Source organism: Myxocyprinus asiaticus, chromosome 22, assembly GCF_019703515.2.
Source record: "Myxocyprinus asiaticus isolate MX2 ecotype Aquarium Trade chromosome 22, UBuf_Myxa_2, whole genome shotgun sequence".
NCBI classification, from domain to species: Eukaryota; Metazoa; Chordata; class Actinopteri; order Cypriniformes; family Catostomidae; genus Myxocyprinus; species Myxocyprinus asiaticus.
In genome coordinates, this window is record NC_059365.1 from 18,477,790 (window position 1) to 18,500,833 (window position 23,044).

General features: G+C 37.6%; 3 protein-coding genes and 1 non-coding gene across 8 annotated transcripts in view; 3 read left to right on the forward strand and 1 right to left on the reverse strand.

Annotated features, from left to right (window-relative positions):
• The first annotated feature begins 98 nt into the window (after nt 1–98).
• Nucleotides 99–14,249, forward strand: pabir2 (PABIR family member 2). Of its 3 annotated transcripts, none has more exons than XM_051649666.1 (10): nt 99–1,017; nt 1,449–1,524; nt 2,368–2,421; nt 3,927–3,970; nt 4,233–4,287; nt 4,976–5,077; nt 7,902–7,987; nt 8,091–8,164; nt 8,280–8,376; nt 10,276–14,249. In XM_051649666.1, the coding sequence occupies exons 1-10, from the start codon at nt 893–895 to the stop codon at nt 10,400–10,402; spliced, it is 840 nt and encodes a 279-aa protein (XP_051505626.1). In that variant the 5' UTR covers nt 99–892; the 3' UTR covers nt 10,403–14,249. The 3 variants fall into 3 exon arrangements, with proteins under 3 accessions (XP_051505626.1, XP_051505627.1, XP_051505628.1); XM_051649667.1 differs by having other exon boundaries at nt 8,100–8,164; XM_051649668.1 differs by having other exon boundaries at nt 8,103–8,164.
• LOC127413486 (small nucleolar RNA U109) lies at nt 4,736–4,890 on the forward strand. The gene has a single exon (XR_007892603.1). It is a non-coding gene; the product is annotated as a small nucleolar RNA U109 (small nucleolar RNA).
• LOC127412939 (motile sperm domain-containing protein 1-like) lies at nt 14,099–17,883 on the reverse strand. 3 transcript variants are annotated; one of them, XM_051649672.1, is made up of 6 exons: nt 17,529–17,883; nt 15,903–16,107; nt 15,667–15,742; nt 15,331–15,563; nt 14,646–14,807; nt 14,099–14,247 (listed from the first exon to the last, which is right to left on the reverse strand). In XM_051649672.1, the coding sequence occupies exons 2-6, from the start codon at nt 15,985–15,987 to the stop codon at nt 14,216–14,218; spliced, it is 588 nt and encodes a 195-aa protein (XP_051505632.1). In that variant the 5' UTR covers nt 15,988–16,107; nt 17,529–17,883; the 3' UTR covers nt 14,099–14,215. The 3 variants fall into 3 exon arrangements, with proteins under 3 accessions (XP_051505632.1, XP_051505629.1, XP_051505630.1); XM_051649669.1 differs by having other exon boundaries at nt 15,834–16,107; nt 17,529–17,875; XM_051649670.1 differs by lacking the exon at nt 17,529–17,883 and adding an exon at nt 16,266–16,631 and having other exon boundaries at nt 15,834–16,107.
• Nucleotides 17,884–20,926: 3,043 nt separating this feature from the next.
• The window catches only part of ints6l (integrator complex subunit 6 like), a 33,712-nt gene continuing 31,594 nt past the window's right edge, over nt 20,927–23,044 (forward strand). Inside the window, exons 1-3 of the mRNA XM_051649809.1 lie at nt 20,927–21,049; nt 21,135–21,220; nt 21,337–21,414. Of these exons, the coding sequence (XP_051505769.1) occupies nt 21,025–21,049; nt 21,135–21,220; nt 21,337–21,414 (189 nt within the window). The 5' untranslated portion in view covers nt 20,927–21,024. The remainder of the gene's footprint in view (nt 21,050–21,134; nt 21,221–21,336; nt 21,415–23,044) is intronic.

A 23,044-nucleotide genomic window follows, 5' to 3' on the forward strand; every position in this document is an offset into this window, starting at 1 on the left:
ATCCCCCTGCGGTTGCCATTCAAAATGGCACGCCGGCAACCATCGAGTTTCTGATTGGTTCGTGATGTCGTCGGTCAGTCCGCTAGAAGCAGAAGAGGCGGGACTCTGGACTGATCTGTGGGTACGCCGCGGCGTCCAGAAAATAGAGAAACAGATTGTTAACATATAAGTTACAGACTCAACAAACTTGATACTGACAAGCCAAACTGGCAAATTGATGATGTCAGAGAGGAGTTGAGCGCTTGTTTAGTGATTTACATCCATCTAAATCTTTACGTGTTTTCCCAGCAACACATCACGAACAGCAGGCTAGTTTGTTACATGGTGCTGGCAGGCTGAACATTTTTGTGCCTTCAGCTTTTATTACTATTATGCTCTCTGTTCTACTGTTGCAGTGTGAAATATTTATCTTCATAATCTTTTCGTGCTTTGAATGTTGTCTTTTCAGGCTTCCTTTCAACATGCATTCCTAGACTTGTTATTGCTGCTTTGATTGTTGTGCTTGTGCGCCTTGAGCTATCAAGCTAAGCTAATAGGACGGGAATCGTGTGTGTGCATGGGCCAAACCCCTTTCACATATTAGCTTGCAGCTAACCAGCCGTTATCTCCGACAGAAAGTGGAGAGTTTTCAAGACACATACACCGTGCGGCCCGAAAAAGCAGAATGTTGATTTGCGGAAAGCCAAGGATAATTTCCTTAGGCACTGATCGAGAGCTATATTGATCCTAAAGAGCAACGAAAGAAGCCTCAATCTGTCTATTTACGGTTCAAAATGAACACACAGTGAACTGAGACATTGGCCTGCTTCGGGAGAACAGGGTCACTGGCTTTCAACGATGTAGCTTTGCCAACTACGTGCACTTTTGCAGCGTATGTACGAGGACAATAACGATGAACAATCAAGGAATCCGGTCACAAGAGAAGATGGAGCTGGACCTGGACATCTCGTCGTCACTTGTTCAGAGCGATGGGCACCTGAGACGGTCTAACAGCGAACCGATGATAAACGGCCTGAGGTGAAGATTGATAACATTTTTGGTTGTGTTTAAGCCAATTACTCTCTTATGATGTTTACATCTTCATCATGTTTTGTTGTGTTATATAGAATTAATCTGACATCAGTTTTTGGGCATTATTTTGGGTTCTCGCACGCCCACGAAGCCACAAAATTCTGTCTGGTCAATGCAGACAGCTTACTAGGTTTTGAGAGACCATTTTTCAAATGCATTGTGGTTGTAGATGTTCTGTCTCAGTGGTAGACAGAATAGACATGCAGCCATTCTAAAATAATATCTGATGAGTCAACAGGGCCACCAGTCTCTTAAGAACAGACTGTGATGGAAGTGTAAAGCTCACATTTGGCACAGCAATGGCATAAATAGATTTTAATCAGTAGTTTTAGTAGATGTTGACACTGAGTGATTGAAGTGGTGTTCTCTTTCCCCAGTGATGCTTCACAGGTTTATCAGAGAGAGGTTCTCCGCAGCAGAAGAAACAGTACAACTGTTGTTCGACCCAATATGGTATTTATTTCGTGGCACCTTAAAGGAATAGTTCAACCAAAAATGAAAATTCTCTCATTTGCTCACCCTCAAGCCATCTCAGATGTGTATGACTTTCTTTTTAATGCTGAACACAAATGAAGATTTTTAGAAGAATATCTCAGCTCAGCAGGTCCATACAATGCAAAGTGAATGGTGACCAAAACTTTGAAACTCCAAAAAACACAAAGGCAGCATTAAAGTAATCCATATGACTCCAGTGGTTTAATCCATGCCTTGAGCGATCTAATCAATTTTGGTTGAGAACAGACCAAAATGTTACTCCTTTTTCACTGTACATCTTGCCATTGCAGTCTCTAGGAATGATCATGATTTCAAGCTCGATTACACCTTCTAGTGCTTGACACATGCATAGAGCGCTAGATGGTGTTAGGAAGTGTAACCGAGCTTGAAATCATGATCACCAAGGAGACTGCTGATGTCAAGATTTATTTTGAAAACTTTTTATTTTATTTGAATATGTTCTATCCCAAAACCGACTGGATTGCTATAGAAGACATGGATTTTACCACTAGAGTCCTATGGTTATTTTTATGCTGCCTTTATGTGCTTTTTGGAGCTTCAAAGTTTTGGTCACCATTCACTTGCATTGTATGGACCTATAGAGCTGAGATTCTTCCAAAAATCTTTGTTTTCTGCAGAAGAAAGTCAATCATACACATCTGGGATGGCATGAGGGTGAGTAAATGATGAGAATTTTCATTTTGTGGTGAACTATCCCTTTAAAATAGCCTTATGTAAAATGGTGTCATTTTGTATAACTTGTTACATGATATTTCGTTATTGGATGTTTAATGTTTTTAGGTGCCATCTTCACCAGTACGTGTACCAAGCACAAGACTGCAAAGGATCAAACAGGTACAAACCAAGTTTGCAGTATTTTCAAATGCTTCATATCATGAAATATGACTTGGACTGAAGATGATATTACACATGTAACATGTTTGTTGCAGGTAGGTTTTCATATAAAATGGTTACACGTACACTGGCGGCCAAAAGTTTGGAATAATGTACAGATTTTGCTCTTATGGAAAAAATTGGTACTTTTATTCACCAAAGTGGCATTCAAATGATCACAATGTGTAGTCAGGACATTAATAATGTGAAAAATTACTAGTACAATTTGAAACTACTTAAACTACTTAAGAGTTCTCATCAAAAAATCCTCCACGTGCAGCAATGACAGCTTTGCAGATCCTTGGCATTCTAGCTGTCAGTTTGGATGCGGCTGTCTTGTCGGGCACTTCTCACGCGCCTTAGATCCATAACACTCTTTTCCAATTATCTGTTGTCCAATGTCTGTGTTTCTTTGCCCACTCTAACCTTTTCTTTTTGTTTTTCTGTTTCAAAAGTGGCTTTTTCTTTGCAATTCTTCCCGTAAGGCCTGCACCCCTGAGTCTTCTCTTTACTGTTGTACATGAAACTGGTGTTGAGCGGGTAGAATTCAATGAAGCTGTCAGCTGAGGACATGTGAGGCATCTGTTTCTCAAACTAGAGACTGATGTACTTATCCTCTTGTTTAGTTGTACATCTGGCCTTCCACATCTCTTTCTGTCCTTGTTAGAGCCAGTTGTCCTTTGTCTTTGAAGACTGAAGTGTACACCTTTGTATGAAAACTTCAAGCATTGTATAGCCTTCATTCCTCAAAACAATGACTGACTGATGAGTTTCTAGAGAAAGCTGTTTCTTTTTTTACCATGTTTGACCTAATATTGACCTTAAGACATGCCAGTCTATTGCATACTGTGGCAACTCAAAAACAAAGACGATGTTAAGCTTTATTTAACGAACCAAATAGCTTTCAACTGTGTTTGATATAATGGCAAGTGATTTACTAGTATTAAATTAGCAATTTAGTATGATTGCTCAGGGATAAGGTGTTGGAGTGATGGCTGCTGGAAATGGGGTCTGTCTAGATTTGATCAAAAATTCCTTTTTTTTATTTATGTTTGTGCTGTTTTTTTACATCAGTAATGTCCTGACTATACTATGTGATCAGTTGAATGCAACTTTGGTGTATGAAAGTACCAATTTCCTTCTGAAACAGCAAAATCTGTACATTATTCCAAGCTTTTGGCCACCAGTGAAGAATATGTCAGACTCGCCACTCTTATCCAGTATATATCCATATGGGAGTGTGTATTTAAAGTACATGCTAAAATTAGGTTTTGGAGTTTTGCTAACCACCAGTCTTGCTGCCTTACAGACTTGTTGGTAGTACCATGCTCCAACATGGGGATCTAGATATGCACAAAAAGTTACTTTTTATTTTTATTGAATTTGGTTAGTGTGGTGGTCTCTCTCGTTGTTTGGGATTTTGACTTTTTCCTTATAGGGGCTGATATGTGCGTGTTTGTTTGTAGGAAGAGGGTGTTGATGTGATGAACCGAGAAACTGCTCATGAACGGTAGGCACAACCTTCTCTCCTACAACTACTGAACCTTTAGAACATTGGTTTCTCATTTATCAAGCACTGACACCATACTGTGTTTTTTTTTCTGCTGAAAATGTTTGTAATATTCTTTGACATTTAGAGCTGGAAATAAGCTATACTGTGTTATACAATTTGGCTGAAGTCTTTGGTTTGAGGGAAAATGTCAGCAGCAATTAGTGACATATCTACTCTTTCATCCACTGTTTTTGTTTCCCCCTCATAATCTCCATTTTAGAGAGGTGCAGGCAGCCATGCAGATGAGCCAGTCTTGGGAAGAGAGTCTTAGTCTGGTAAGAAATATCATTTGGAATAAACCCCATGAACGCTTATACCTCATGAAATGGCTTCACAAGTGCAGGCTTCTATCTTGTGTTGACACATTTCCTGTTGAAACAGGAAGTTTGTGTGAGACTTGCATATCCAAGGGCTTTTCTTTTTCCTTGTTTTTTTTTTAAATAGCTTTTTGTTTATATCACAGCCATGAATCTTGATTTGCTATTTGCTTGTGGTAGTAGGGGAAGAGAGATTCCCATTCTATAGAGCATTTGAATAAACAAAATATATGTGGTACATGGAGTCATCAATAATTTCTGTCAGTTTTTCTGGAAGATAATTATAATTGTGTACACTATATCTGCTCAAAGTTAGTTTTGTCAAATTTAGAGGTTTATAATCCATTATTTTAATATCACAGGGTCTTTAAAAATTGAGATGATGATGCTCTTTCACAGTTATTGATTGCATGCGATAGCAATTTTGCTACACTTTCACTTTCCCTTACTGATGGGATTGTGGAAATGCAAACAGAAGCATGCTAGAGAAACTCGTGGAGTCAACAGGGCCACTAGTCTCTCAAGCACAGGCTGGATTGGTAGTATAAAGCTCCAACACTGAACCGAAAGTACATTAGTTAATTGGCTGTAGAACTAACACTGTGTTGACTACGTGATTTATGATGGTTGTGTTTCGCTCCTGTAGAGTGATAATGATTTTGAGAAATCTTCCTCATCATCTCCAAAGCGGATCGATTTTGTGCCCGTGTCCCCTGCTCCTTCACCCACCAGAGGGATTGGGAAAAAGGTATTTCAAACATGTCTCTCTTTCCTTCAAGTGCTTGCTGTAGTGCTGTATTTAAAGGAATATTCAGTGTTCAATACAAGTTAAGCTCAATCGACAGCATTTGTGGCATAATGTTGATAACCACAAAAAATTTTTTTGACTTGTCTGTCCTTTTCTTTAAAATAAACAATAATTGAAGTTACAGTGAGGCACTTACAATGGACGTGAATGGGACCAATTTCTGGAGGGTTTATAGAATGTGAATCTTATAATTTTATAAAAGTACTTGCATTAATCCTTCTGTTAAAAGTTGTGTATTATTTGAGCTGTAAACTTGTTTAAATTGTAATTTTTACAGTCGTTTTAGGGTTTGTTGACTACATCATCATGGCAACGAAGTTGTAAAATTGGCAATAACTTTACACAAAAGTTAAGGTATTTTATCACACTAAAATCATGTTAAAATGCACATTGCTTACATCTTGTGGCTATACTTTTGAAACAGTGAGTATTTACGGATTGGCCCCATTCACTTCCATTATAATTCCCTTCCAATAACCCAGATTCTTTTTTTTTTTTTTCTTTTTTTTTAAGAAATGGAGGTGCATGTCAAAATTACTTTTTTGGTAATCAATAATATGCCACTCATGCTGTGGAGTGGGCTTATCTTGTATTAACCCCAGAATATTCCTTTAAAGGTGAAGTGTCATTTTATTTAATGTCAAACTACTTTTACCTATCCCAGCCTAATATACAGAGACAACTGTAAGTAAGCTATTTGTTTGTTGATTCCTCTTAAAAGTGTAAACACTGTGGCTCTCTGGCGCTATCTAAACATTGTTTGTGCCGGCTAGACCTGTTGCGTTTATTAAATAATCGTCTGATCGCGGTTATTTGATCTGACCGTGGTTATTTGAGATAACCGTGATTATTGGGCATTCTAATTCCAATCAAATTTTAATGCCCATATAAGGGAATTTTAAGTGAATATACTGTATAAATGCCATGAACGGCGCATTTGTGTGTCATTCAGTTGAACTCTGAGTCTGAGCGCCACTGTGCCGTGCCGCAGACGTCAACAGCTCCTGTCCGGAAGAGTGTATGAAGCACTTCTCAAATGCTCTGATGAACGGACTGTCAGCAGAAGCTCACGCCAAACTCCTACGAAAATATAAACGAACAAGTATAAACTTTGATAGGAAAAGCAAAGCGCTCCGGTTTCACGTTAAACGATCGTGTGATGGCAAATGTTCCTGGTTCATTCATGCAGTGAGACAGAGGAGGAGACGACGAACACTTACTCTATTTCTGTGGAGTGATAAAATGATTAATCAAAATCTCAAAAGTTTTGCTTTGTCAAATAAGGGCTTGTGGGTTTAATCAGAGCATTAAAATAACATGTGAAAATGAAGAAATTAGGACAGAAATATTTTTATTTACTATTGCATAATATAATATTTATATATATATATATATATATATATATATATATATATATATATATATATATATATATATATATATAGATGGATATACAGAAATATTTTTATTTACTATTGCATAATATAATATATAGATAGAGATATATATATATATATAGATATCTATATATATATCTATATATGTGTGTGTGTATATATATAATATATGTATGTTTGTGTGTGTGTGTGTGTGTGTGTGTGTGTGTATATGTATGTGTGTGTATATATATATATATATATATATATATATATGTGTGTGTGTGTGCGTGTATATATGTTTTATTTTTTTTATAAAAATAATGTAAAATGAGTTCAAAAACAGTGTAAATGTAAAATTGAACAAAACGAGAGACATATTTTAGGTTTTTAGAAATATTTTGATATTTAAAACATTATTTTTCATGTCATTCATAAGTTTTTAAAGCCTTAAGGAAATCACATATCCCTATTTTATTTGATTTATATATTTCAAGTTAAATGTGTAAAAATGACTTCTTAAGGTGTATGAAGCACATGCAGAAAAAAGCACACCTTAAGAAATATGACAATATATATGACAATTAATCGTGAAAGCCCTTAAAGAGACTTAAGTTGTGTCCCAAACCGCACACTTCTGCACTATTCTACGCCATTTTATAGTGCGAGTAGTACGTTTACACTGAAAATGCTGCAAAAAGTGTACTTTAAGTACGATGATGCACTTTTCATCCGTTAAAACGGTGTGTGGAATGTTGGACACTTCATGCACTCAACGCACGCGGCTTGCCGAGATAGCGGAAGAGGCGGAGTTATCTGGCTGCGCTGCTGGTCTGAAAAAACAGTTGTGATGAAGAATGTAGCAGCTGGCGAAACTTCAGTGGATACAGCACCTTACAAATGTGAGTTGAATGCTTTACCATGTGAATATGTATGTTGTTTAGATACAAGTGTTGAACTGAGATTGGCTAACACGCTAAAGCTAGTGGCAGCGCATCAGGGTAGTTTGAAATGTCACTTCCTTCAGCTGTTAAATGCTGAACGCTTCCGTGTAGTAAAAACAGTGAAGTGTTCCATTTGGGATGATCTTACTTTGAAAATTCATACATTACATGGCTGAGTGCATATTATATTTTATAAGTGTATAGTGTGTTGTTTGGGACACAGCTATAATCGTGACAGCCCTAGTGCGGGCAGCCCGACATGGTAACCTTGGCTAAAGCTATCAGTTTTATAGTGAGAGAACTGGGGAAGTAGTCGGGAAACCTTTTTTTTACAATTCTGTTTGTTGATGCAGAAACAACACTCTTCACCTTTGTGGGTTCACACTTAGAAGATTTGACTGAAAGTAATTGGATTTCTCTGAATTGTCTCTCTTTAATGAGCAGCAGTGCTTCTCACCCTCTCTGCAAATCCTGGTGAGCAGTAACGGTTTGACACCCAGTCCTGTTCCCAGCCCAACACGACGCTTCAGGTAAGTTCTGTTTGATCATTATGCCACAGTAAGAGTGTTTGCTGTTGTTGTTATATTCTAGTATAGTGCACTTCAGCTGTGTAGCTATCACTCTCATCAAAAGTTTGCCCAGCAGGAGGAGTCAGAGCCCAATCAACTGCATCAGGCCCAGCATTCTGGGCCCTCTCAAACGCAAAGGTAATCTAGCAGTTAACTTAAAAAAAAAAAAAAAAAAAAAAAAAACAATTACATTTATTTTTTTAATGTTGCACTTAGGACACCTATAAAACTACATTCTTTGAATCCTGTTTAGGTGAAATGGAGACTGAAAGCCAGCCCAAGAGGCTCTTTCAGGGAACCACCAACATGCTCTGCACGGAGGCATCTCACTTGCTGGAACTTAACACCTGGTGAGTTATCTCGAGCAGGTTTCGTTAGTTTAATTGAGTACATGCGGACATAAGCACATGTTTTATGAGAAGTGTATGTACAGTTGCAAGACAAATGTGAACCCTTTGGAATTAAATTGCATTTAGTTATAAATTTGTCTTAAAATCTGGGTTATCTTTATGCAAGTTGCAATAATGAACAAACACAATCTGTTTTAACTAATAACACATTATTGTATTGTTATTGTACATATTGAATACATCATTCAAACATTCACAGTGTAGGTTGGTAAAAGTATATGAACCCCTAGGCTATTGATGTCAACAAAAGAAAAGAGTCAGGAGTTGGCAAACCATTTGCCCATTACAGCGATTTCGCGTGGCATCTAAACACCTTTATCGGTGTTCTCGCCGGCTTATCCAATTAACGTACCTGTTGAGCGCATGTCTCTTTGCAGTTTGATGTCAAAATGAATGAATGAACGTAACATTTATATAGCGCTTTTCTGACACTACACTCAAAGTGCTTTACACAGTGAACAGGGGACTCTCCTCAACCACCACCAGTGTGCAGCATCCACCTGGATGATGCGATGGCAGCCATAGTGCGCCAGTACACTCGCCACACACCAGCTATTGGTGGAGAGGAGAGAGTGGAGCGATAGAGCCAATTAATGGATGGGGATTATTAGGAAGCCATGATTAATAAGGGCCAATGGGGGGAATTTGGCCAGGACACCAAAAAAAAAAAAAAAAAAAAAAAAGCAGCAGAGTATAAAGTGATTTATTTCAAATCTCTCATGTAAACACTGTTTTCTTGCTTTGTCAGATTTTTGTTAAAATAAGCTGACTTTTGGGAGTAATGAGCATATTGTGGTGCATGTAAACGTGCTAATTGAGGGAAAAATGAATTCCCAAGTTTATCAAGATATCCTACAGGATAATGTCAGGGTATGCCAGCTGAAGCTCAGTAGAAGTTGGATGATGCAGCAGGGCAATGACCCTAAACATCGAAGTAAATCCACTACAGAATGGTTTAAAAAAGAAAATCCACCTTTGGAGTGGCCCAGTCAGAGCCCAGACCTTAACCCAATAGAGATACTGTGGAATGACCTCAATAGAGCCGTTCACACCAGAAGCAGAATGAAGAAAGAATGGTCCAAAATTCCTTCTGAAAGTCTAATCCGCAGCTACCGAAAACGCTTGGTTGAGGTTATTGCTGTCAAAGTTCGATCGAACAGTTATTAAATACAAGGGTTCACTTACTTTTTCCACAGCATTGTGAATATTTAATGGGATGTTTTCAATAAAGACATGAAAGATTTTAATTGTGTGTTGTTAGCTTAAGTTTATTGTGTTTGTTTATACTTGTGACTGAAGATGAGATCACATTTTATGACCAATTAAGTTCACATAATTTGTCTTGCCACTGTATACTTAGTGTTGGGTTGTAAATTCACCAATAGGAAAAAAATTTCAGGAGAGTTCATGACCTATCTTGCTTCATATTTCCCTTATGTTCAGAGTGTGAAGTTCAACTTGGAGGAATCATTGTCCCTTTAAAGCGGATGAATTTTTTTTCTATATTAAAGTACTTTCTCCTATCTCTGCTTAATATGCAGATACCACTAGAATTAAGCCATTCATAGGTAGATTTCCCCGAAAAGTGTAAACACCGGCTCTGTACCTCTTTCAAATCGTTGCTCTGTTTGTTTGAGCATCCTATAACTGCAGCATTCACTCAACCAATGGTGTGAGTTTAGGATGGGACCGTTTGTTTGAGCAACGGCAGATGGATGGAATGTTTAACACAAAACCTTTAAATTATGCCTATTGGGTTAGTTTCAGAGATGGCACTGTTGGTGTCATTAACTGTTTGTATTATTAGACAAAACCCGTTAATCTTTCTCTCTCCACCAGTCTCTCTCCAGATCTTCTGGATGGAAGTCTCAGTAGTGTTGGCTCCTCCTCGGACTCGCCTGCCAAGATGGAAGGAGTGTCGCCCTCCTCCAGTAACTCTCCCCTCCAGGATCTCTCGCCAAAGTGAGCCGCTGAGCATCAGGGACACGATAGGAGAGGATGGAGGATTACGACTGCTGCTCGGGCTGTCTTCCAGTCTTTTCATCTTCTTTTCTAATGCCTTCCCAACATGGCTTTTGTTCTTATCCTGAATTGGCCTGTTATCTGCTTGCCAGTGGATTATGTGGGTGTTTGCGTTAAAGGAAAACAGACCTTGTTTGGGACAGACCTTAAGGGTGATTTGTAAGCGTGGAGAGACCGTGGATGCTTTTGCATCAGCTGCTATAATTGGATGTAAAGCATGGTGTATGGATTTGTATCAAAGTGAACAGCGTTACAGCATCCAAACTTTTTTTTTTTTTTTTTCTTCAGTTGGACAGTTATCTTGTTTGGTAACGTTTTGAAAAGAAAACCGCTGTAAACAGAATAAGTACAGGCTCATTCTATTATTTACATTCGCAACTTGCTAACTGGTATTGTGTGTTAGAATTAACTTATTTTTGCTTCTGTTTTATTTGTATGTATGTACATATGATTTAATCCTCAAGTTGTCCCGTAATAATTGGTGGCGAAACATGCAGAGACCAAGAGCCTGACCAGCAAATTGACAGCTGCCTCAAAAGTTCTATTTGCTGTGCAATTGCACTTTAAAAGCAGATGAATAATATTTTTAGGCTTTGTTCTGAATCTGCATAATTGATTTCAGGAATTGCCTTTTCTTGGTTTTCAAGTAAGTGGAGGGCACATTCGTTTTTCACACTGAGCTCGACACTGCATTCTCTTTGTTAGAATGATGTTGCAAGCTGTTGAGCCATACACCACAAATGCGGATGGGATTTAATATAGCAGCATATCGTAACCACTAAATCCTTGATTCGAACACTACAGAGAAAATATACTGCCTGTATTGTTACTTATCAATATGTTGTTTACCTAAAAACATAAGAACAACCATGTTGTCTTTTCACAACTTTCAGAGAAAAAAAATGTCTTGGCTGAGATGTGTGATGTCCAATGTATGTTTCAGCATTGTAGTGTGATGCTTCACCCTGTATGTCTTTCACGAAAAATTATTTGAGTGGAAATTCACTCTACAGCTGCGGTTTTGACTGAAAGAGATTTTCAGAGTTGTAAAGCTGTTAAAAGTGACATTTGGCAGTATAAAATTATTTAAGCAGAAGTACAACGGGATGATGAAACCCTACCAATTAGAAAGTCGTTTGTGTTTTTTAGGGGTTTGAAAGAAAAGAAAATGTAATCTACTGATACTTAACAGTAACATTAAGTCTGTATATAAGAGAGATGTACAACTGTAATTGTAAAGTTTTTATTCGTTGGGGGCTGTAGTTACTTTAGGAAATTGTATTTTCTTTTGTAAATGGTTTTCTAAATCAAGAAATTGCTTTATTTCCTCACATGATATGATGTATCATAAATCCATTTTCATGTGCAAAGAAGTGTTTAAATCTGCTTTTTTAAATTTTTTTTTATTGAAAGATTGGTGTTTTGGTTTACAGATTGCATTGTAAGTCTTTTTCTGAATGTCTTTGCAAACAATAACAGTACGTGGGTCATGTCGATCCAGTTTCTATACTGTTTTGATAGGTGAAGTGTGTTTGTAGTTTGCTTTGCTGATTTGTTTTTGTCCTGTGGACTTGTCTCTTTTAATTATTTTATGCTGTCCTGTTGTCTCAACAAACAGTACTTTTAAAAGCCTCTGTGATTTGTTTAGGAAGATCTGAGTGCTTTTATGAGAACATGTAGTTGTGCTCTGCTCTCCCTGAACAAACAAATCTTGCTCCCATCATATCAGAGACTTTAAGATGTCAGAAATAAATTATTTGTCCAGCTATTGTTGCCTCGTTTTGTGATAGTGCACTTATTGGAATACCAGCCAGAGATCCATGTTCTCTCCATGTGGTTGTCTTTAAAACAGTGATTTATTATACTGAATTTCTGTCATTGCTGTTTTTCGCTCTGTCATTTTCAGTTTTTGCTGAATCAAACTGCTGCTTGACTAAAGGGAACATGAGACTAGGTATTGATACAGATTTCCTGATTGTGCTCCGATTCACAAGCTCTCAATTCGATTCAGTATTGATATTGATTTATATTTAAAAGAATTAAAAGAAATTCTCTCTCAGCTAATGCTCTTAATTATAAAGAAACCTTTTAGGCAACACTTCTAGGTACAATTCAAAACTATTAATTTTTTAACTATAAATTATTTTTTTATTAGTTTTTCCATAAAATTGGTCACATTTTAACTTTTGAAAAATTTTCTAATTCAGTCTATTCCATTAATGTCTTTCAATTGCATATATTAAGTTGCATATATATTTTTTGAATTTTAATTGTTTGCTTTCATAATTTTACTATATAGAAGTATTTACACTGATATATTGAACGTGCAGTTAATCGGTACCGTCTCTTTAAGACTAGCGGCATTAGCCAGGTGCATCCATGTGTAATATGATTGGAATTAAATATTTATTTTCTGTTGTTTTTTTCTGAACAGAGAAAAACAAAGCGTATTAAAAGAGACATTATTCAGTGACATATGGATCCGTGGATCACGACTTTGGACACACAGTGTCCAAACATAACCAAATTTATTAAAAACACACAGGACCTCTGTGCTAACAACTTCTTCTCCACTATAATACTCAATCATTGGTGAGTGAAATCGGAACATTTTCAAACCAGTGGCTAATCACAGACAGTTTTATTCGCATAGTACGAGATTTGGTCTCACATGCGAGTGATTTACTTGCATTATAGAGGGTTGCCATATAGAGTGAAAGATCGATCTTGGGATTTAAGCATCAATATCGATCAAACGAAGATCGCGATGGATCGGAAAATCGATATTTCTACCCAGCCCTATGAGGCAACATAGAGGCTTTAATATATATAATCTTTCTTTGAAATGTTGGTCTGCATATCTAATGTCACAAAGACCCTTCTTTCAATTTAAAGCGAGACTCATGTAACAACATTCAATGTACACAGATAAAACTTATAGATTATTACCCAGCTGGCCTATTGACAATCGTTTTCATTGATCAACAAGCAAAGACAAGATGAGCAAGCATGGCAAGATCAGTAAATTTTGTACTGTGTTTTCTTATCCTGTTCCGATTACAATATACTGCACAAACATCACACTAATTTAGTTATAAGACATATCTACTTTTAAAGTTATTTTTATCACACTGCAATGTTAAATATTGTTTCTAAAGCCAACTCAAATGATTAAAAAATAAGTAAATATTCAATGTAGCAATTATTACTTTCTAGCACCTTCTAGGAAATGCCTTTTAAAAATCAACTTAGATTATTTGATGCAGATATCTTTAGAGATAAACTGTGTACAAAATTTAAGCAGTTGACAAATATAAGAACAGTTCAAGAAACCAGGGTGTAAAGATGTGTGAATCTTTCCATGTAGCAAAGTGCACATGTTAATTTATCAAACACAAAAAGCAATTCTCAAAGTTCAGTCTTTAGACAGTAACAAAATGCCACAGACACAGAATATGATGTAAAACAACACATTTAATTTAATGTACTCCTGTTCTACACCCCCTCCCACCTAAAATGAGAGTCAGCTGGGCCCAGTTGCCAGCTCAGCAAGTTTTCCATAGGTGAAAACAAAACGCCCCCGCCCCCACCCATGGATTTTGCATCTTTATCATGTCTGTAAGTTTGTGATGTCATTTTAGAAATTAGTTCCTGTTTAGAGGGAGTTTCTTAGACACATCTCCCCCTGGGGTCCATATCTCCCCTCTTCATCTTCTTAGTTCCATTCTCCTTCAGCAATGTAATTTCAAAGAGCAATTCAATTGCGTAGAACAACCATTGTAAGAAGACCTGTGCAACATTGAAAAGAACGATGAAAAAGTGCATGAGACAAGCAAATTGGGAAGATCTAAATATGTTGCATGCATTTTACTGCATATTTGTTAAAGGGATAGTTAACCCAAACCTGTATGACTTCATTTTTTCAGTGGAACACAATGTCAGCCTCCATCACCATCCACTTTCATTGTATGTAGATGATATGAAAGTGAATGGTGACCGAGGTTGTCATTCTGCCACAGAAGAAAGAAAGTCATACGGGTTTGGAACAACAGCAGGGTGAGTAAATCATGACAGAATTTTCATTTTTGGGTAAACTATCCCTTTAATGACTCCAGGGCTATTAGTAGTGTATAAGTTCAGTGCTTTTTTGTCTTATTATGTATAGTAATGGTGATTCTTCAACTCACCTAAAACATAAGCAGCTACAAGTTTCTTGTTAACACTTAAGTGGAGGTAGACAGGCACTGTGGATTCCTGCTCTCCCAGAGTTGGGAGCATAAGGGCTGCTATACACACCAGGCCTAAAAGGACGGTTAGGAGGCTGGGGCCCCCAGATGCTGTATGGCTCTCTGTAGAAAAGAGAGAAACACACAAGGAAATGGCTTTAACATGAAAGTGAAACCACCAAACAATTTGAACAGCAACTTGGCGCCACCCAGTGGGACAAGAATTGAACTGACCATGGCACCTTTCCAAAATTTAAGTTGACTTATGTCTTCACCTCCTCATACAAATGAATTGTAATATAGAGAACTGAAAAGCCTACTATCATTTACACCAAGAATTTGCAAATTAAACAAGATATTACACTAGAATAAAAAGGTAGGCCTGGACCTGGTTTTACCATCGGGAATTGATTGGATTGGGTCTCTATATGCCAGGCGGTTGAAGGGGAGGTGTTGAAAAATAAGAAGGCTTGGTGAAGTCAGCCAAAAAATAATGAGGTGAAGCAAGTTTACATTTTAACAACAACAACATAAAAAAATTATTTGGAATAACATGCACAATTAATCATTCAAAAAACAAAAGACCAGAAGAGTGCATTAAGTACATAGCGGTCATTTTGATTTCATATTGCCATTCTCTAAGCACCTGTCTGGAATGCAGTCTGCTCAAAGAACACTCTGTCCGCAAGCTGCTTCTTCATCCTGTGCTCCTCTTCCTGGGGCCGGACCCGGGGCTGCTCCTGAGCAGCAGAGGGCAGCAGAGTTGCCATTACTTCCTTGCCACCCAGTGCCTTTCTCTGGCTCTGCTCAGACACCTGCAGCCGGAACTTATCAATCACTCCATAATGGCAAGCCTGCACATCCCTATGGCGGATCACGCTGTTCGGTGAAAAACACAAGAAATGCAAAGAAATCAAAGATAATCCAAGGCTCAAGCAATTTCTATTGGAAATATTTAAAATGCAATGACCTGGAGACTTACATATCCACACAACATTGTGGTTTAACAGCACCAGTGGCATCCACCACTGCATATTTGTTTGGCGCTGTACACAGAACTGCCAAAGTGAAAGAACAAATAGTCAGAAAGAGAACCTCTACTCATGAGTATTGAGGCAAATGAATGAGCTAGCAATGAAAACAACTCACCTTTGAATTTAAGAGCAAACTCATAAGGGTTGTAGAGGGTGAGCACCTGCTTATGTGAAGCCTGCTCACCTGCATAGAACACCAGCTCAGTGGGGAACACAAACACCGGAAGGCTTCCCTCCACTAGGTCAGGCTGCCGAATCTGCTGCTGCATTGGCTCAAGCTGAGCTCACTTCCTCCGCCCTTTATCGTACTCCCTCTCAGGGCTGTAACGGCGCAGAGATCCAGATCTAAATGCAGCCAGTTCAGCTCTTTAGCAGCATGATGTTCACCTCTGAAAACACAGAAATAGGGTTATTTCATTAAGATAAATCCTTATGCAGACAATAGAGGACAGGAATAAAAGTATTACATCTATATGTAAATAACACACACATAATATATACTGTATATTTACAGTCACTTAGCACTTTATTAGGAACACCTGTACACCTAATTATTCATGTGATCATCTAATCAGCCAATCGTATAGCAGCAGTGCAATCCATAAAATCATCCAGATACGGGTCAGGAGCTTCAGTTAATGTTCACATCAACCATCAGAAAGGGGAAAAAAATTTGATCTCAGTGATTTCGACCATGGCATGATTGTTTGTGCCAAATGGTAGCTTTATATACTAGCTTTGATATACAAGTAAATATGGAGAAGTTCTTGTTATATACATACAAAGGCAAATGCTAATGTTGTTAAACATTAATTCAGATGTTGATTGAAAATGTGCAGGTAAATACAATTCAAGCCAAGTGAAACTGAAAGACATGTGGCAATATAATCTGATAATGGTGCAAATGCAATAAAGACATATGGATGCTGGCCAAGATCTCTTTACCAAAACAAGTTCCTGTCTCCACGTGGCTAGTCATGTGACCATGTTTACGTGAAATCTCCTCAAACTCCAGAGTCCAGAAGGATTTCGCAATACAATCCAAACCATTAAATAAATAATGTCAAATTTAACCGTCTAACATCCAAACAATGAGCACAACAACACAGAATGACAGCTGGCAAATACTCCAAGGATGTCTGTTCTCTAATATATCAGTCTAGAGATGAATTTAACCAGGTTTTATGAATACCACACAAATACACAAAGCTGGGCACGTTAGACAAAAATGTCACAACTTAATACTAAATAATTTCCAAAGTGTCTTTCGTATAATGTTAAAATCCCATCGAATGACTGATGACTTACTACAATATCTTCAGCAGATCGTATAGGTCGTGACAGATCTTTTGTTCTTTTGAAGCCCATTGTGTGAATCTGACTATATTAGCATAGAACTATAGTAACATGACATCCACATTCTATTAAATCTATCTACTAAAGATTGAATCTTCTATCAAATATCGTGTGATGTCAAATATTCCTCAACCACAGTTTGCTATGCAAGTCTAATGGATACTAAATTCTATACAGATGTCAGTACCTGCCTAAACATTATACCACATTAGCAAACAATCTCATTTAAACTCAACCATAGTCATTAACCACTGAATACGATGTTCGATTCGCACGTATTGTTACTGACCAGAGCAATGAATTAAACATAATATTAAACATTGTTTACAGTATGTATTAGATGTTTACGTAATGCTGTTCTGTGGTCATGTTAGCATAACAATAAAGCAACATCGAGATGACAGATCGTTTAACAGTACATTATTGAATGACAGGTTTAAAAACATATATTTACCTCTCTCCCGTTTACCGTTTAACAATGTATATATATCTTTTTTTTTTCTTTCTTTTTTTTTTTTTTTTTCATATCCCGCCCTGTTTCCTTTTTTTCTTTGGCCGAGTTCAAACTGGTATACTACCATACTACTCCAAAGTCTCTCTAGCAAGTCAGTCCACTGTCGGCCATCTTTGGAACGCTCTCGGGATGCTATTTCCTATCTATTTGAAATGGGGGAACAGAGAAATCTCAAAAACGGTTGGTCAAGATCACGATAAAAAAAAAAAAAAAAACATATTGCAAATCAGCAATACAATTTTAAATATTGGAATCATACATTGTGCTTCGTTACCTAATATTACGCTAAAACGCAATTTTCCCGGCTTGTACAGCTAATACGCATGTGCGTTAGCGAGTTGATTGACATGCGATGTCTGTATCTAAAAGGTGATTGGCTCTTTTAATTGTAAGGCGGGACTTCCTTTCTACATCTGTTGACCGTTGGGCGCTGGAGCTTCTTGGTTGGGCGTTCCAATTTCTCCCTTCATTTAAATAGAAGTGGCCCGTCTCTACTAAATAAATAGTCTCTGACTACTCTTACTATTTCTGCCACAGTCATATAAGGTATAAGTAGTAAGTGTTGTATGGGCAGTATGCCATTCCGAACTCAGCGCGTGCAAAGCGACAGTTCAATGCTGGGATACTGGAGGGCGCAGGAATTCCTCCAAAGTCGTTCTATGACGTCAATGTACATGTATTTCCAGTTGCTTTTTCAGTAAATACATTGCTTTTGGAAGAATCATTCTGTATTATTATGCCTTGAAAGTTTAAGTGCGTTTTGGATGAGAGTTTGCCCTTTTTGAGAAGCAAAGCTCAAAGGAAGTATTACCACCAAAATGGAAATTCTCTCATCATTTACTTGCCAGATATGTGACTTACTTTCTTCTGCAGAACACAAAAAAATATTGTTAGAAGAATGTCTCAGCTCTGTATAGGTCCATACAATGCAAGTAAATGGTGACCAGAACTTTGCAGTCCAAAAAAGCACATAAAGGCAGCATAAAAGTAATCCACATGACTCCAGTATTTAAATCCATATATTCAGAAGAGATAATGATAGGTGTGGGTGAGAAACAGATAAATATTTAAGTCGTTTTTACTATAAATTCTTCTCCCTGCCCAGCAAGTGGCAATATACACAAAGAATGTGAAAGTTGAGATTTATAGTAAACAAGGATTTAAATATTGAGCTGTTTCTCACCCACATCTATCATATCGCTTCTGAAGGTATGGATTTAACCACTGGAGTCTTATGGATTAATTTTATGCTGCCTTTATATGCTTTTTGGACCTTTAAAGTTCTGGCTACCATTCACTTGTATTGTATGGACCCACTGAATTTAGATATTTTTCTAAAAATCTTTGTTTGTGTTCAGCAGAAGAAAGAAAGTCATACACATCTGGGATGACATGAAGGTGAGGAAATTCTGAGATAATTTTCATTTTTGGGTGAACTATCCCTTTAATAAACAAGTCATCCTAAACAAGCCTGTATGCCCATTAAAACGAATGCTCATATACTGTAGATGACAACCATTTACCTCTGCCTGCACAACTTATAATCAATGGTACAGCCTAATATGCATATTTGAGCAAATTTAGATAATTCTTTGCACTCTAAAATATTAATATAGATCGTCAACAGACAGAGAATGTGCAGCTTTGCTAAATACCTCTCTAGGGACATGAATGAATGACATTGGCTGGCTCAGTTTCACATTAAACATTTTATCATTTTTGATCATAAAGTAGTGTATTGGAAACACACAATGGCTATTTAACAAACAGAAACCATGTGGCTCAAATTTGGTACAATAATTTGGTAACCTTACTTTTGGGTTAGAGCTCTAGTTACGTGTTAATGGTCACTGTATGAACCGTTCTCTACCAGGATTAAAATAACATATAACCAGGGTTGGGGAGTAACAGAATACATGTAATGGGATTACGTATTTAAAATACAAAATATTAGTAACTGTATTCCACTACAGTTATAATGTAAATGGATGGTAATCAGAATATAGTTACATTCAAAAAGTATTTTGATTACTATTAAGCTAAAATGCTATTTATAGCCATTTTACATGCACCTGTTACCAGTCACAATCATATTTTTTTTTTATCAAGAAAATACATGTTAGATCATATTTTTTTTTTTCCTAGTAAGACTCTAGTAAGTATATTAGGGCAAAAATCTTATTCTTTATTAGAATTGTTGTATTGTTTTTCTGTTAAAATATCTAAAAATCCTTTTTAAGAGAATGTATTTTCAACATATTTTGTCTTACTGTACTGGCAGTTTTTTTTTTTTATGGTCAAAACTAGTGAAAATATCTACCAGTGCTGAAGAAGTAATCCAAAGTATTTAGAATACGTTACTGACCTTGAGTAATCCAACGGAATACGTTACAAATTACATTTTACAGCATGTATTCTGTAATCTCTAGTGGAATACATTTCAAAAGTAACCCTCCCAACCCTGAATATAACATTATTATGAGTTGAATTGCATGCAAAATATATCAACTTTGAATACCTCTTTTTTTTTTTTTTTTTGCATTATTCTCCTCTGCTTGTGCATTTTAAGAAGTATCCTAGCATGTTCAGTGTCTGGGATTATGGTAAACAAGTTTTGTCTGCTATAGGTACGTTCCTTTCTGACATTCAGAAATTCAAAGGGCGTGTGCAACAGCAAGACTCCACGGAAACAGAGGAACGCGACTTTTAGGAGGAGCCAGCGCCTTTCCTCACCCATCTGTGCTGCTGTCACGGACTCGAGTCGGCCGGATTGTTGTGTTAACATGGCGCTTCCCTATACTCTCTCCAATGAGATAAACAAGGAGGGGAAATCGGTCGAGGATGGAACATTTCTCGATCGTCAAGGGGGAGGCACAATTATTATAAAAATTACACTACCCAAGCTAAGCTAATCCCCACCCCCATCAAGACAGCTAGACGAGATCAGGGTAGGAGGGGGTCGTCCTTTATGAGACGAAAATGATACTGAAAGGCTACAAATGAACTTGAATAACTCCAGTTAAATACAGTATGTGCATTTTCTGCAAATGTCAGCAACGTTGTTTAACACTCAATATAAAACCAATAAGTATCCGTTTAAAACACAAAAACATACAACATAAGGGCCCTGTCCTCCCTCTTCGACTCCGTCTGCTCAAACGCGGAGATCTGAGGAGATGAGACTGAAGGCATTCTACGACTTCATTGCTTATTTATACAAGACAGGGCGTGGCTTCGTGCATGCGCTCAGCCAATGGCGTAGCAGTGGCGGAGCGAAGGCGTTTCGATGTGTTCGGAAGAGAAGTTCTCTAACAGCGCGAGCCCAGCACTGCTCAGAAAAGACAGATAGAGAATCAGGCGGCTGCAAAGGGTGGCAGTACGACCCTCTTTTGATGGGAGGGGGGGTCTGAATATAACAAAATATATACACACATATATGCATGCCCAAGGCCGCAAGATAGGTCATATGCCGATTTTAGATATTTTAGCAAATATCTAGACGTATATCTGTACATTTCAAAATGCCTATTTTACTTTTCCTGATAGACACGTCCGCTTCTATGAATCAGCGCACTTATTTGGGTACGACGTTTCTGGACATTGCTAAAGGCGCGGTTGAGATCTTTATGAAGGTAAAGCATAATTTTACCCCGACTTTTTCCGCTTACTGTTGTACCTTGTTGGAGTTAAGGATCCCTATGACAGGATCGGTTTCAATGAATGTTTATTGTTTCGTTTTCTTTAACAGCTGCGTGCCCGAGACCCGGCTAGTAGAGGCGACAGGTACATGCTAGTTACATTTGATGATCCACCATACGGCGTAAAGGTAAATAAATACTACTAAATTGTGCTTGTATGTGGTTAAAGCGTAGAGTTTTTTTCTGACAGTGAGACTCTACTGTCCCTCTGGTTCGTAGCATCGGGTCGGGAGGCCTCCCGATGGAGAAAACGGCTAATTTTTGTAAAAATATCCGCAGACCCGGAGCAGCTCAGCCTCTGAACATGGCGGACATTTTGCTTTTGTGTGAGGAAAGCTCTCGAGCGCTGAGATGGAGGCGGGGAGATTTATTATCCACTGTGACGTAGTGCGTGACGTGTTGACGGGCCAGCTCGGCCCGGATTGGACAAACAGCCTTTCCTCTTTCTCATGCCCTCCTCTCGTATCCGCTGTGTGGTAAACCTGGGCGCTTTCTCATTGGTCACTGTAGCTTGAGCAAATCAACATAATTTGATTTGTGCAACAGCCATCAATAAGCAAATGAGGATATGTTTCTCCCTGTGCCTTGTTCCCTTGTGGGGTTCATTTTGCATCGCATTGGTGGTTGTGAGTTGCCCAATAAAACAAATATCAACTTCATACCCTCTCCACATTCAGTACATTCACCTCCCTCCCATTCATATTTAAAATTCCCAAACAAAAGATACCAAATAGGTTAAAGGTAATTAAGTATTCTGTGTACTATATAGTGTACTCAAACATGCTTTCCTGTACAAAGAAAATGTGAAGAAGGGTTGAATCCATATCAACTAGCATTGTTGCTAACCGCTCACTTTTCAAGCAAACAAACCTCTTTATTTAGACTACTAACTGAAATGTCATGGCTGTTAAGAGCAAAATATTGTAGTTGTTCTTGGTGAGTGGATTACTAAATAATTTTACCATATAGAGCTGTTCAGCAGTGATGTCAATTTGTAGGCGAACTCGGAAGGCTAATTCGCCATGGGTTCCCTAGGGTTTTTCCTATTTCAACTTATGTGTAAAATCAGGTCTGTGGTAAACTTTACTTGACAATACGTGGAAGTTTTGTTCGATCTACATCATAAATTATACACTTTCATACCTCAAACGTGAATTTTGAAGCTGCCTTGCGTTAAAAAAAAAAGTATGCTATTCAGTACGGCTTCAAAATTCACATTTGAGGTATGAAAGTGTTTAATTTATGTTGTTGAACAAAACGTCCACATATCGTCAAGTAACGTTTACCACAGACCTTATTTTACTTATAAACCCAAAACTGCCATTATTAAAACCCATAGGAAAATCCTTAGGGAACCCATAGTAAATTATCTTCTGGGTTTATGGACTACAACCTGAACAGCTCTATAAGGGCAGGTTTAGACTTGAATACATGCAACAGTACCTCAAAGATCTGTGATTTGATGTGGGTTTGCAGTGTGCTTACATCCCACACACAATAGTGTTGTAATAAGTCAGAAAGTATTTAACATCAAAACAGAACTGTATCAGTCCAAAAATTCCCTTTCAAATCAAATACTCTAATAAACAAGCTAATTTTCTGCCAAGCGCCCTATTTCATGTAATAACACCCCTATAAACATATAATAAAAAAAAAACAGTTTCTTAATCATACATTTATTATGGGTTTCAGACATCCACGCCACCACATTCAGCCAACATTCTCTAATTCAGCTGTTCATTTAATGGTGTGCTAGTT